General features: G+C 32.6%; 1 protein-coding gene across 1 annotated transcript in view; it reads left to right on the plus strand.

Moving 5' to 3' along the window:
* The first annotated feature begins 2,690 nt into the window (after window positions 1–2,690).
* Window positions 2,691–12,701, plus strand: part of clic5b (chloride intracellular channel 5b) — a 38,472-nt gene continuing 28,461 nt past the window's right edge. The window contains exons 1-2 of the mRNA XM_056445415.1: window positions 2,691–2,946; window positions 4,556–4,915. Coding sequence (XP_056301390.1) covers window positions 2,770–2,946; window positions 4,556–4,915 — 537 coding nt within the window. The 5' untranslated portion in view covers window positions 2,691–2,769. The remainder of the gene's footprint in view (window positions 2,947–4,555; window positions 4,916–12,701) is intronic.

Below are 12,701 nucleotides of genomic sequence, written 5' to 3' on the forward strand. Positions count from 1 at the left end.
TGGTTTGAGGCCTTTTCTTTTTAGTGCTGGGTTATTTTCTAGACCAGAGATGCCCAAACTAGGACCAACGGGCCAAAGTTGGCCCATAGTAACTTTTGAATTGTTTTAGAGATTGCCATTTCAAATTTAATGTAACCTTTTATTATTATTATTAACTTTTTATTATTATTGTTAAGCTACAAAAAAGCTATCTGAAATTAAATGATTCAATTTAAATAATGTAAATAAATCAAATTTGGTTTAAAATATACATACAAAGCACAGAGGACAAAGCAGAGACTTTAGTAAACGAATCAAGGCAAAGGCAGATTCTGCTTGACTAGTGTATTCAGCAATGAACTCCACTGTGTTATAAATGTGATTGTTTGTTTTTATCACAATAAGTTATCATTTTAAAAAGCTATCCTGCATCAGTTAATACAATTCAAAGTAATGTTTTCTATTTATTTTTTATATTATGAAAAGAATAAGGCAATTACCCATGGCAACTTTAATGTAAAATAGTCTGGTGTATTTATCTACGGCCCACGGCTCTCAATGATATTTGGTTTTTGGCCCTTCATATTAAAAAGTTTGGGCACCCCTGTTCTAGACTTTTCTTGATCATTCACTGACACCTAGCGGTCATATAAGATCATTGCCTTTATTGTTGTATCTTTCACAGAGGTAATAATTATGTTATTTCAATTTTAGAATGTCTTTGAAGAATATTATTGTATGATTATTATATTAATTGTCATTATCACAACAGAAAAGGCTTGGAAAATGCTGAAATATTGATTGTGAAATTGTTCTTATATCCTTCCTAGGTCTAATGTTCTTAATTTACAGTAAGGCTCCATTTGTTAACATTAGTCAGTTTAACTGTCGCTTTAAAAAAAAACTCAAGGTGAGGATCATTTATAGTTAATATTTAAGTTGTTAATTAAAACCAAAAGTTGTAACTGTTTGCATCATGTATCTATTTCAACGCATTACCCAATTAGTAGAAAAAGTATATTATTTATTTTACTTTATAATTCTTTTGCAACTGAATTTGTGTGAAAATGTTTGATGGCTTAAATTACATTTTTTTAGCAGCTTGTCACATTCGTGATTAAAGCATCAGAAATTATTGCAAAAATACCTTTTAGTACTATGTTTCTTTTAATTTCTGAGCAATGCTTTTGTTCTTTAGTCAGTAAATAAAATGGCTTAGCCAGAATTAAAAGCAGACTGTCTTTGTCATGCACAAAAACACATAGAATAAACACATCTGTGTTTAAACATAAACTTCTTCTCTGGACTTTGTTCACAAATGACTCATAAGCAGCAGCGATTCACTGTTATGATATTCTGCTGACCCATTTGATCACTCACTCACTCACTCACTCACTCACTCACTCACTCTCTCACTCTCTCACACAAACACACCCACGCACACGCACACGCACACGCACACGCACACGCACACACACACACACCTATGTAACAAGTTCTGAAAAATGGCAAGCACAAAAAACTGAAGTTGAATTTAAAACAATTATATCTTAAAAATAATAATTCGACTTATATATGTATACTTAAGCAGGTATATTTGTTAATATTTCGGTCACATTTAAAAAAAGGTTTCATTAGTTAATGTGCTTAATTACACAAACTAAAATGAACACTCCTTTACATATTTTTGGTAATCATTGCTCAACATTTAATGCATTAGTCCAATCCAAAGCTGTGCTTATTAACATGAACTAACAACACGGGCAGACTTAACCAATAAGCAAGGTAAGCAGCCGCTTGGGGCCCCTGGGAGGGGCCCCGACAAAAGCCAAAAAGCCTATATTAATCATATATATTTTATACATTTTCTTTTATACATTTTCTTTCATATGTTGTGAAATCTGTATATAACTGTTAAGAGTAGTAGGGTCTGTTCAAATAAAAGAATATTGCCCAATGAAAATTAACGGCTGCCGATTCACAATCAGCAATTATTCAATTCATTTAGTTGGATTGATCGTGAATTAAATTAGCTTTTTTTTAAAAAAAATTATATCAAAATATATCAAAATGGCTAATTTAGTTTAACTTTTAGTTAAAAACTTTCTTTTTATTTGTGAATGTATTGCATTTGATTTTACATTAAGAAGAAAAAGGTTCTGGTAAATATTAAACTATGTAAAATATACTTTAAATGTTTTTATAAACAGTATATATTTATTTAAATACTTTTTAACATGCGGTTTATTTACAACAATTATAATCTACAGAGAACAAAATTCTTAAGAGAAAGAGAATGCTTTGAGTTTCAATGCTAGGGACCCATGAATTGCTTAGGGCCCAAATCACTAAGTCCGCTTCTGACTAACAATGCACGACTTTATTTGCATACACTAGTGCTAACAAAGACGAATAAATACTCTAATAATTGTTTGTTTATCACAGCGTACATACATTAAATAACATGAATGTTAGTGTTATCAATATTTCTTTGTAAAATCATTTCGACATATTTAATAAAAATGTAGCCATTATTAATAACGAAACGCATATAAAAAAATAATATACATCTTATGAGATAAAGTTTAAAGATAAAGTTCTTCTTTCTTGACCTCAAGAGGATTGTAGGTCCTATAGAACGTGGTCAATTCAGCTCACATTTTATGACAGCCAATCATCGACCAAAGTTCATTTATAAGTGATCTGTCATCTTCCGGCGAACAGGTGAGATCCGAGGCTTGACTTTCCGACTTCTCCCAGACGCCCTCAAAGTCCTGGAAGAGCTCCATCATGGCTGAAAACGTCCAAGAAAACATTTACGAACAGGTCCAAGAGAAGACCGAAAACATCTACGAGAAACCGTACGAAAAAACGACAAACGCGGAGCCGAAATACGAGAATCACGGCGCGGGTCAACAATCCCCTGAAGAGCCGATTTACAGCACTCTGGATCAGCCAGAATACACGGTAGGGCTATGATATATGACAATATATATCGTGTGGATTAAATTAAAAGTTTATCGTTTCATATTATGCTCTATAGTTTATGTCGTGGTGTCGCAGAATACATTGTTCACGATAATACATTGTTATAGCTAATTTATGACCGCAATAATGCACGCCATTACACTGAAAAAAAAGATTAATTGGATTTACTTTTTTTAAAAACTGTAACTGTTTGCAAACACTTTATATGGGGTGATTATAAACAAACAAATCAAATGTAGTATTTTTTAACTTGATTCGTTTGTTTAAACTGAGCCCATATAAATCGCTTGTAACCGTAAAAAATTAGTAAATCCAAAGAATAATTTTTCCTTCAGTGTAAGAAGATACAGACAGTAACATGAATGAAAGTATTGTGAGATAGCTCCAATCTTTAAGGCACAACATTTACATTTTTCATTTTTATTTAGCTATATCTTATGTTGTAATAATTCGTTTTTTTGCATCTGTTTTATAGCTTATATGTATTTGATATTTCTACATTCTTAGTCAAACACTTGCCCTAAAGTTCTAAGGAAAGTGAGAAATATGATCACATATGAAATGAGTAGATATTTGAGTATATAGCCTACAATAAAACACCAAAAAATAAGAAAAAGTCCTTTCCTGATCAATGTATATTATTATTAACTAATTGAATATACAGAAAAGAAATGAATATATTTAAATTTAATTCATATTTTATAGCACATTTAAAAACAACAATCGTTAATCAATGTGTTTCACAAAGTCTGAAAAAGTGTGCCTCAGTACAAGCCAACACATATCAGTGATTCAGCATGTATATTTAATAATGTTAAAGAGGTTTAATATGTATTAATTAGATTATAAACCTTACCATTTCATTAGAGTGCAGTGAGTGCACTATTCTGTGCTTCTGAATGGCTGTATTTCAATTTCTGTCATGTTTTGTCTGGTGCAATCAGCCAAATTGCTTATTACTGAAAATCTCATCATGAAGCGTGTTGTTAGCACATGAGGTTACAATGTAACCTGCTCACCTAATGTTCATGTTCGTAACATTTATATTATTTGCTAATAAATAACCACCTCATATCTCATTTTGAAGTCTGCTACTGTCCACCAAAGGTCACATTTCAGTCACGGACGCATGCTTTAAGAGCCTTCCTGAATAAATCAAATACACTGTTTTCCATTAAGGCAACCCAGGGTGCTGAAATATAATTGGCTAAACTGGCATTGGGCAGGTTAAAATAACCAAAACAAAGAGACATTCCAGCAAGTAAAGCACTTTTTCAAAGCAGAATATCAGACTTTAACATTGTTTTTCAGTTAAATAAGAATGTTCACTTGGCTTGGCATGTTTCTTAAATATCTGCAAAGAAATTATGGTATTTTATGTTTTAGATGAGTCAAAAACATACATACAGCACCTTTAAACATATTTAAAAACAATTCACAGAAAAAAAAAACTCTTTCCGTAAACAGAAATTGGGGAAAAATATACAGGGTGGCTAATAAGTCAGGTGGCTAACAATTCAATTGTATATCGTAGTTAGACTTTGATGAGATGACTTGTATCATCTGAGATTTTTGTCATTTCATCCAGCCAGACTACATGGACACCAGAGGAACATCTCCAGATGAAGAGGACCAGCCTTCAGCCTCCAGTGACCGAGAAGAGACAGCCGACAGTGGGGTGATGGTGGCGTCTCTGTCCAATGGAGATGGAGATGGATATGGGTCTGGGAGATCGTCGTCTTTGGAGAACTATGGAGACCCTTGCGACGACCAGCCATCATTGGTTCAGGATGACCTGCTCATGGCTTTCAGTCTGCCCGAAGAAGGATCTCCAGAGCCGGAGGAGATTGTTGATTACAGCCTAAAGAACGTGGAGATCTGCGCCGCTGCAGAGGAAACCACTGAGGCTGCCGACCCAAACCAACCACAGGTCGCACTTTTTGTTAAGGTAAGACTCTAATGGCTGACGGCTGCTTCTCACTTAGGCCTGTCTATGATAATGAGGGATAAAATGGCAGACGGCTGCTTCTCACTTAGGCCTGTCTATGATAGAGGGAGAAAATGGTGAGACGGCTGCTTCTCACTTAGGGATGTCTATGCTAATGACGGAGAGACTGGCAGATGGCTGCTTCTCACTTAGGGCTGTCTATGCTAATGACGGAGAGACTGGCAGATGGCTGCTTCTCACTTAGGGCTGTCTATGCTAATAAGGGAGAGAATGGCAGATGGCTGCTTCTCACTTAGGGCTGTCTATGCTAATGAGGGAGAGATTGGCAAATGGCTGCTTCTCACTTACGGCTGTCTATGCTAATGATAGATAGATTGACAAATGGCTGCTTCTCACTTAGGGCTGTCTATGCTAATGATAGATAGATTGACAAATAGCTGCTTCTCACTTGGGGCTGTCTATGCTAATGAGGGAGAGAATGGCAAATGGCTGCTTCTCACTTACGGCTGTCTATGCTAATGATAGATAGATTGACAAATGGCTGCTTCTCACTTAGGGCTGTCTATGCTAATGAGGGAGAGAATGGCAAATGGCTGCTTCTCACTTACGGCTGTCTATGCTAATGATGGATAGATTGACAAATGGCTACTTCTCACTTAGGCCTGTCTATGATAATGAGGGAGAAAATGGTGAGACGGCTGCTTCTCACTTAGGGCTGTCTATGCTAATGACGGAGAGACTGGCAGATGGCTGCTTCTCACTTAGGGCTGTCTATGCTAATGACGGAGAGACTGGCAGATGGCTGCTTCTCACTTAGGGCTGTCTATGCTAATGACGGAGAGACTGGCAAATGGCTGCTTCTCACTTACGGCTGTCTATGCTAATGATGGATAGTTTGACAAATGGCTGCTTCTCACTTAGGGCTGTCTATGCTAATGAGGGAGAGACTAGCAGATGGCTGCTTCTCACTTAGGGCTGTCTATGCTTATAAGGGACAGATTGTCACTAATGGGTGGGGCTTTCTCCCTCTGATGACATGTACAAAGGGAGAATGTCAATCAAAGTGTTTTTGCAGATTGTTTTTATGAAGTGTGACTATAAAAATAGAATTGATTTAACCATTTAAGGCTGGCTATATTCACACACTATTGCCACACAACTGTTTAAACCCCTTATAAAAATGATTTTAGCATAATAAGTGCCCTTTAAAGCAGTGGTGTAGTCAGATACTCTGCACGTACACTCTGCACGTATACTCCGTATGCCTACTTTTTTCTGAGCTGTTTGGATATTATTACTTCTGAGGACCAAAAACTGCATATACTCACTTGCTTTGCTGATTAGACTTGCCTAATTTAAGTGCATTCGCAACCCCTTTTAACTGAATACCAAATGTTTTTTTACTTGCATCTTAATTTGTTGCAATCGAAGGACTTTTGTTTAACTTATGGCAAGGAAATTTTCACAGTATGTCTGTTGAAATGTGTTTTATTTGAGTCTTATTTGTTTTATTTTGACTAGAATAAAAACAGTTTTTATTTTTTAAACAATATTTTAAGGTCAAAATTATTAGCCCCTTAAAGCTATATTTATTTTCGACTGTCTACAAAACAAACCATCGTTATACAATAACTTGCCTAATTACCCTAACCTGCCTAGTTAACCTAATTAACCTAGTTAAGCCTTTAAATGTCACTTTAAGCTGTATAGAAGTGTCTTGAAAAATATCTATTTACTGTCAAATATTATTTACTGTCTTCATGGCAAAGATAAAATAAATCAGTAATTAGAAATGAGTTATTAAAACTATTGTGTTGAAAAAAATCTCTCTGTTAAACAGAAATTGGGAAACAAATAAACAGGGGGGCTAATAATTCTGTCTTAAACTGTATATATAACTAATGAGTCAAAGAAACATTGACTTTCGTTGTTTCTTTGCCTAATTTTATTTAAAATTTTGGTTTGGTGGGTAATAGTATGAGTTTTTAGGACTACATCACTGCTTTAAAAGGAATAATTCACCTAAAATTTAAAATTCTACCATGATTTACTCATTTACTTGTTCAAAGTCTTTTTCTGTTAAACAAAAAAGATGTTTTGAAAAATGTTGGAAACCTGTAACCATTGACTTCCATAGTATTTGCTTATCCTACTATAAAAGTCAATGGTTACAGGTTTTCAGGTTTCTTCAGAATATCTTCTTTATTGTACTACAGAATAAAGGATTGGGACCACTTAGTGTGCGTAAATAGTAAGTAAATTAGCAATTTTGTAGAAACTATCCCTTTACATGGAGCCTTTTCTTTGTTTTAAATTTTAAAAAATAAAACATTATGCTTGGAGTTACATTCATGAGTCTAAAGGTCAGCTGGGTGGGGTTTGGGACAGATTTCATGTTTACCTTTGGCCCTTGAAGATGGTGTGAAGATGTCTTTAGTATTGCATTATAGGGTATTCAGTTTTAGTGGTTATACATTACGCAACCGAGAGTAAATTTGGGTTACTGAATATTGCAGTAAAAACAATATTTAACTAACTCTGTTTTTTCTAATGTCAACACAGCGAGTCCCATAGCATATATGACTGACGAAAATTGTTTCAAAATGATCCAAACGAAATAATAAAAATAAAATGTGTCGAACACTCTTGAAGTGATTTTCTCTGAGTTACTAATAGATGGTTCAAAAAATGAATAATGATAATGACATTTATTTACTTTATCATTAATATATAATTCATTATGGGCGACGCAGTGGCGCAGTGGGTAGTGCTGTTGCCTCACAGCAAGAAGGTCGCTTGTTCGAGCCTCGGCTGGGTCAGGTGGCATTTCTGTGTGGAGTTTGCATGTTCTTCCCGTGTTGGCGTGGGTTTACTCCGGGTGCTCCGGTTTCCCCCACAGTCCAAAGACATGCACTATAGGTGAATTGGGTAGGCTAAATTGTCCATAGTGTATGTGTGTGAATGAGAGTGTATGGATGTTTCCCAGTTACGGGTTGCAACTAGAAGGGCATCCGTTGCGTAAAACATATGCTGGATAAGTTGCCGGTTCATTCCGCTGTGGCAACCCCTGATTAATAAAGGGACTAAGCTGTAAAGAAAATGAATCATGATAACAAATTATACTCCATTAAAATAGATACACAGTTTACACAATAGGTCACAGTTTATTTCTAAACAACTTGATATTTTGGCCTTTACCTTATTATCAGCCAAGCGTCGTGTTCTACTTCACTGGAAATCAATTAAGCCTCCAACTACATCCCAATGTTTTGTAGATACCAAGCATTTTCTAAAGTTGGAAAAGGTTAGATGCTCTGGGAAAACTAATTTCTTTAAAAAGTGGCAATGTTTTATAACTTACTTTAACTTTCTTAATGTCTTGCCTTCCATTTAATAGATGCACTCTCCTTACTTTTTAATTTATTTATTTCGAAGTAATTAAAATTGAGTTTGTTTTTAACCATTGCTATTTTATACTGCTTAATTGTAAATATTTACTTTGAACATTGACAATGTATCTGAACATTTGATTGTGTTAGTTGTTTGTAATTTTCTGAACACTTTTATTTCTCTTGTTTCCATTTTTCTTTTCCCATTTATTATTATTATCATTATTATTTTTTAGTTATTTTCCCCTTTTTATTATTATTTTATTTTCTTCTCTTTTGTAAAAAAAAGCAACAACAAAGATAATTTGTAACTATTTGTACTGATATAGTGTTTGTTTTTTCACAATAAAAAATTTGAACATAAAATAGATACTTTTTTGCTATTAAATTAATTGCTAATTTAAATTGAATGGCATAAAAAGGTGAACATTGAATAAAAAATATAAATTACAATTATATTATTTATTTTTTTCCAAATTAAATGATACAATTTAAAATTTTTACAAGTAGTAACAAATTAAATCATAATCAACTTTCGACATTACAAAGAACAAAGATGAATACATTTTACATGATTTATTAGGTAAATAAAATATACTTACAATTTGCCATTTTTTTTGGAAAGTAAATATATTTACTTTTCAAAAATAAAAAGTAATCATTTATCATAAATAATCATTTATCATAAATAATAACAAATTATTTTTTAAAAGTCAAGAATATTGCATAAAACATAAAATTTGATATAAAAATGCATTGAACACTGAAATATAAATTATTTTTTTTATGATATGATTGTTTGTCAAATGTAATGCAATGTTAAATATGTTTAGTAATAAAATACAATTATATTTAATCATTTGTTATTATTAATTGTATTTAAGTAATAAACATACATTATCATCAAAATATGAGGTAGTTTTGATGTTAAGGAATGCAAAAGAATGCTCAAATGCTGTGAAATGAAAAAAAAATTCATGTAAATATCTCAAAGTGGTTAATCAGTGTTAAGCACAATGGCCTAAAATCTACTAAAAAAGCATTGTTGCTGTATGATTCATTCAGGGAACGTTTTGTTCTTGATCATTAACTCTACAGTGGTTTGTGGATATGTAGAAATCCTGAACTGATTGCATCTCCATTCATTTCCTTTGGAAAGTTCACTGTGATGGGCAACACCAATAATCATTAACTTTGAGATCCGCACAGTCATGGAAACCAGCGAAAACTCCTGACCTGAGCAAATGAACCCAGAGCTTCTCTTTGCTTCAATCTCTGTGCTTGCAAAAAAATAAAAAATACAAAAATCACACACTCTGACAGAAGGAATGACATTTGTTCAGGCCTATTAACCGATTTATTACCGGATTTAAAGTATGGTAAATTTTCTGGTGGTTAGTATTTTGCTTTCAAATTTCCATTACCATTAAATCCGAGATCTAACACTAGAATCGCCGGAGGTCACAGTATTCCTAAAATCGCCAGTGCGGGTAAATTTTACCCAGCACAAATTTTGTTTAGAAATTGCTAAAAAAACAAAGATACTATTTCACTGTTTTTCACCACTGTTAACAAAAAGTGTCTAGACTCATGAAATGATTATTTCAGGATAACAAGATTATTTTAGGAGTAGGTTAAAAATATCTAAATTTGAGCCATCATACTCTGATGTATAACTTATTTCTCCAGACTCTCCATCATTCATTGCATTTTGTTTTTAATAGCTCTACAAATCACCTTCTGATAGTCAATGTGACTTTATTCATGTATTATAACCACTAATTCAGTGAGTAAAATGGAAAGTCATTGGTGAGTAATTTCAAACATAAGCAGTGCATAAATACAAGCATTTTTTTTATAGTGGGTGAATTTGACCCATGCTGGTGCTTATAGGTATAAATGTCCCAATTTTTATCTAAAGAATTTTTAATATCTGGGAATTGTAAATAAGGCAATTTTAGAAAAATTCAATAGGCTTGAATGTTTTATTGAAGGTCTGTTATGTACAGTTGAATAACAGTGATGGGTAAAATTGACCCCATGGCGGTTCTAGAGTTAAGGCTGCACAATATATTGAAATATGATTGTTATTGTGTTAAAAATTTATCACGATAGTAGTTTATCCAGATAAACTTTTCTTTGCTTTAATCTCGGTGCATGCCCAAAAAAAATACTCTGACTGAAGGATTTTTTTAGATTTGTTAATTTTTAGTGCTAACCACTGACCCATCGCGTCACCGTAATTTGAACAAAGCCGTAATAATATTGATAACCGTGATAATTTTGGTCACAATAATCTTGACATGGCGGCTCAGCGGTTAGCACTGTCACCTCACAGCAAGAAGGTTGCTGGGTTGAGTCTCATCTGGGTCAGTTGGCATTTCTGTGTGGAGTTTGCATGTTCTCCCCATGTTGGCGCGGGCTTCCTCTGGGTGCTCCGGTTTCCCCCACAGTCCAAAGACATGCGCTAGGTGAATTGAATAAGCCAAATTGTCCATAGTGTATGTGTGTGAATGAGAGTGTATGGATGTTTCCCAGTAGTGAGTTGCAGCTGGAAGGGCATCCTCTGTGTAAAACACATGCTGGATAAGTTGGTGGTTCATTCCACTGTGGCGATCCCTGATGAATAAAGGGACCACGCTGAAGGAAAATGAATAAATTATCTTTACATGAAATTTTTAAACTGTTTTCATAATTTATATACATGTCTCTAGTTGATTTTTTATAGCACATTCCATGACAAATGTGCCACAATTATAATGACGTCAGTCTGATTGAGAGTTCACAATAAGAAACGGGATGCTCTGACATAGTAAACATATCTCGATAAAGATTTGATCTAAAGAAACCTTCAAGAACAATTCAAAGATTATATATTTTATGGCCACATGCAGTCATAAAAGCAGGAATAAAGGAGTTGTTGTTGAGTTACAAAGCCTGCAAGAGAACTCCCTGAAATTACCCATAACCAAACCTGCAGTAATAAATTCATAATCAAGGCCAGCACTTGTTGTGCAGAAATTGTAATCATTTTATTAATAAATTTGCAATTGATTGATCAGTTGTTTTGTTATTTTAACATAAATAAATCATGCTTTAATTCTCATTAGCTGTCTTTAAGTAGGCAAAATTGAAATGTTAGAGATTTTTTGTGGTCATTATTTAGATTTTATTATGACATAATAGTAAAATAATTGTATTAATATATCTACATTTGATTGATTATTTTGTTGTTATTTTAATAAAAATTAACTATGATGTTATTCTCATTAGCTGTCTTTAAATTGGACAATAATTGAAATGTTACAGATTTTTCTGCTCATTATTTAGATTTTATTATGACAATATTACTATATTCGCATTACTAAATCTATATTTGATTGGTCATTTCAATTGTCATTATTTCAAAAGAAATTAATAATGATTCTATTCTTCTTGGCTGTTTTTAAGTAGGAAAATAAATGTTACAGATTTTTGTGGCTATTATTTAGATTTTTTATGACATAATATTTAAATAAATGTATTAATAAATCTACATTTGATTGATCATTTATTCTGTCGATACTTTAAAAGAAATTAATAATGATTTTATTCTCATGTCTTTAAATAGGACAACAATAGAAATGTTACAGATTTTAGTGGTTATTATTTAGATTTTATTATGACAAAAAAAAACAAAAAATTTTTTTTAAATTAGTTTAAACTGTAGTTAATAAAATTGCATGTGTATCAGAATTCTATCATTACCTGTGTGTATTTGGGTGTCTGCATACACATAGTTATAAAAATATAATTGGTTGATCGTTTATTTTTTTTTCCTTATTATATATATTTTTAATTCAAAACGGGTAACCAAAGTTAAACTAGTAATTAAATAAAATATTAAACCAAAACCTAAAATAATGAACAAAATCAAGGAGAAATTAAATTAAGCAAAAGCCTTAAACTTAAAGCAATTCATTAAAATGATATGAAAAATAATTAAAATTTATTTAAATGAATTAGAAATTAAAACCGGTAAGAGTCCTTTTTTCTGCACGTAAATGGCAATGATCTAAATGTAACAATATAAACTAATTAGATTCAATACTGACATAATTACAGGTTGTCTCTTGTAGATTAAATACATAAATGATTGATAGTTTACCTAAAAGGAAAAACAAGAGCACAAAACTGCTAAACAAAATTGAACTATGAGTAAAATATACTCAAATATAGAAGTAAAATATTTGTCAAAAATAAATATGAAAATCAACTAATAAGCCAAAACAATACAAAAATATGTTTCCACTTAATAAGGGATGGAAAATTATTTACTAAAACAGCTTTTAAATGTTAAACAGCATCAGCAAAGTGATAATCAGACACAGATAATCAGACCCTCCCATACAATTGAA

The sequence above is a fragment of the Danio aesculapii genome, chromosome 20 (genome assembly GCF_903798145.1).
Source record: "Danio aesculapii chromosome 20, fDanAes4.1, whole genome shotgun sequence".
NCBI classification, from domain to species: Eukaryota; Metazoa; Chordata; class Actinopteri; order Cypriniformes; family Danionidae; genus Danio; species Danio aesculapii.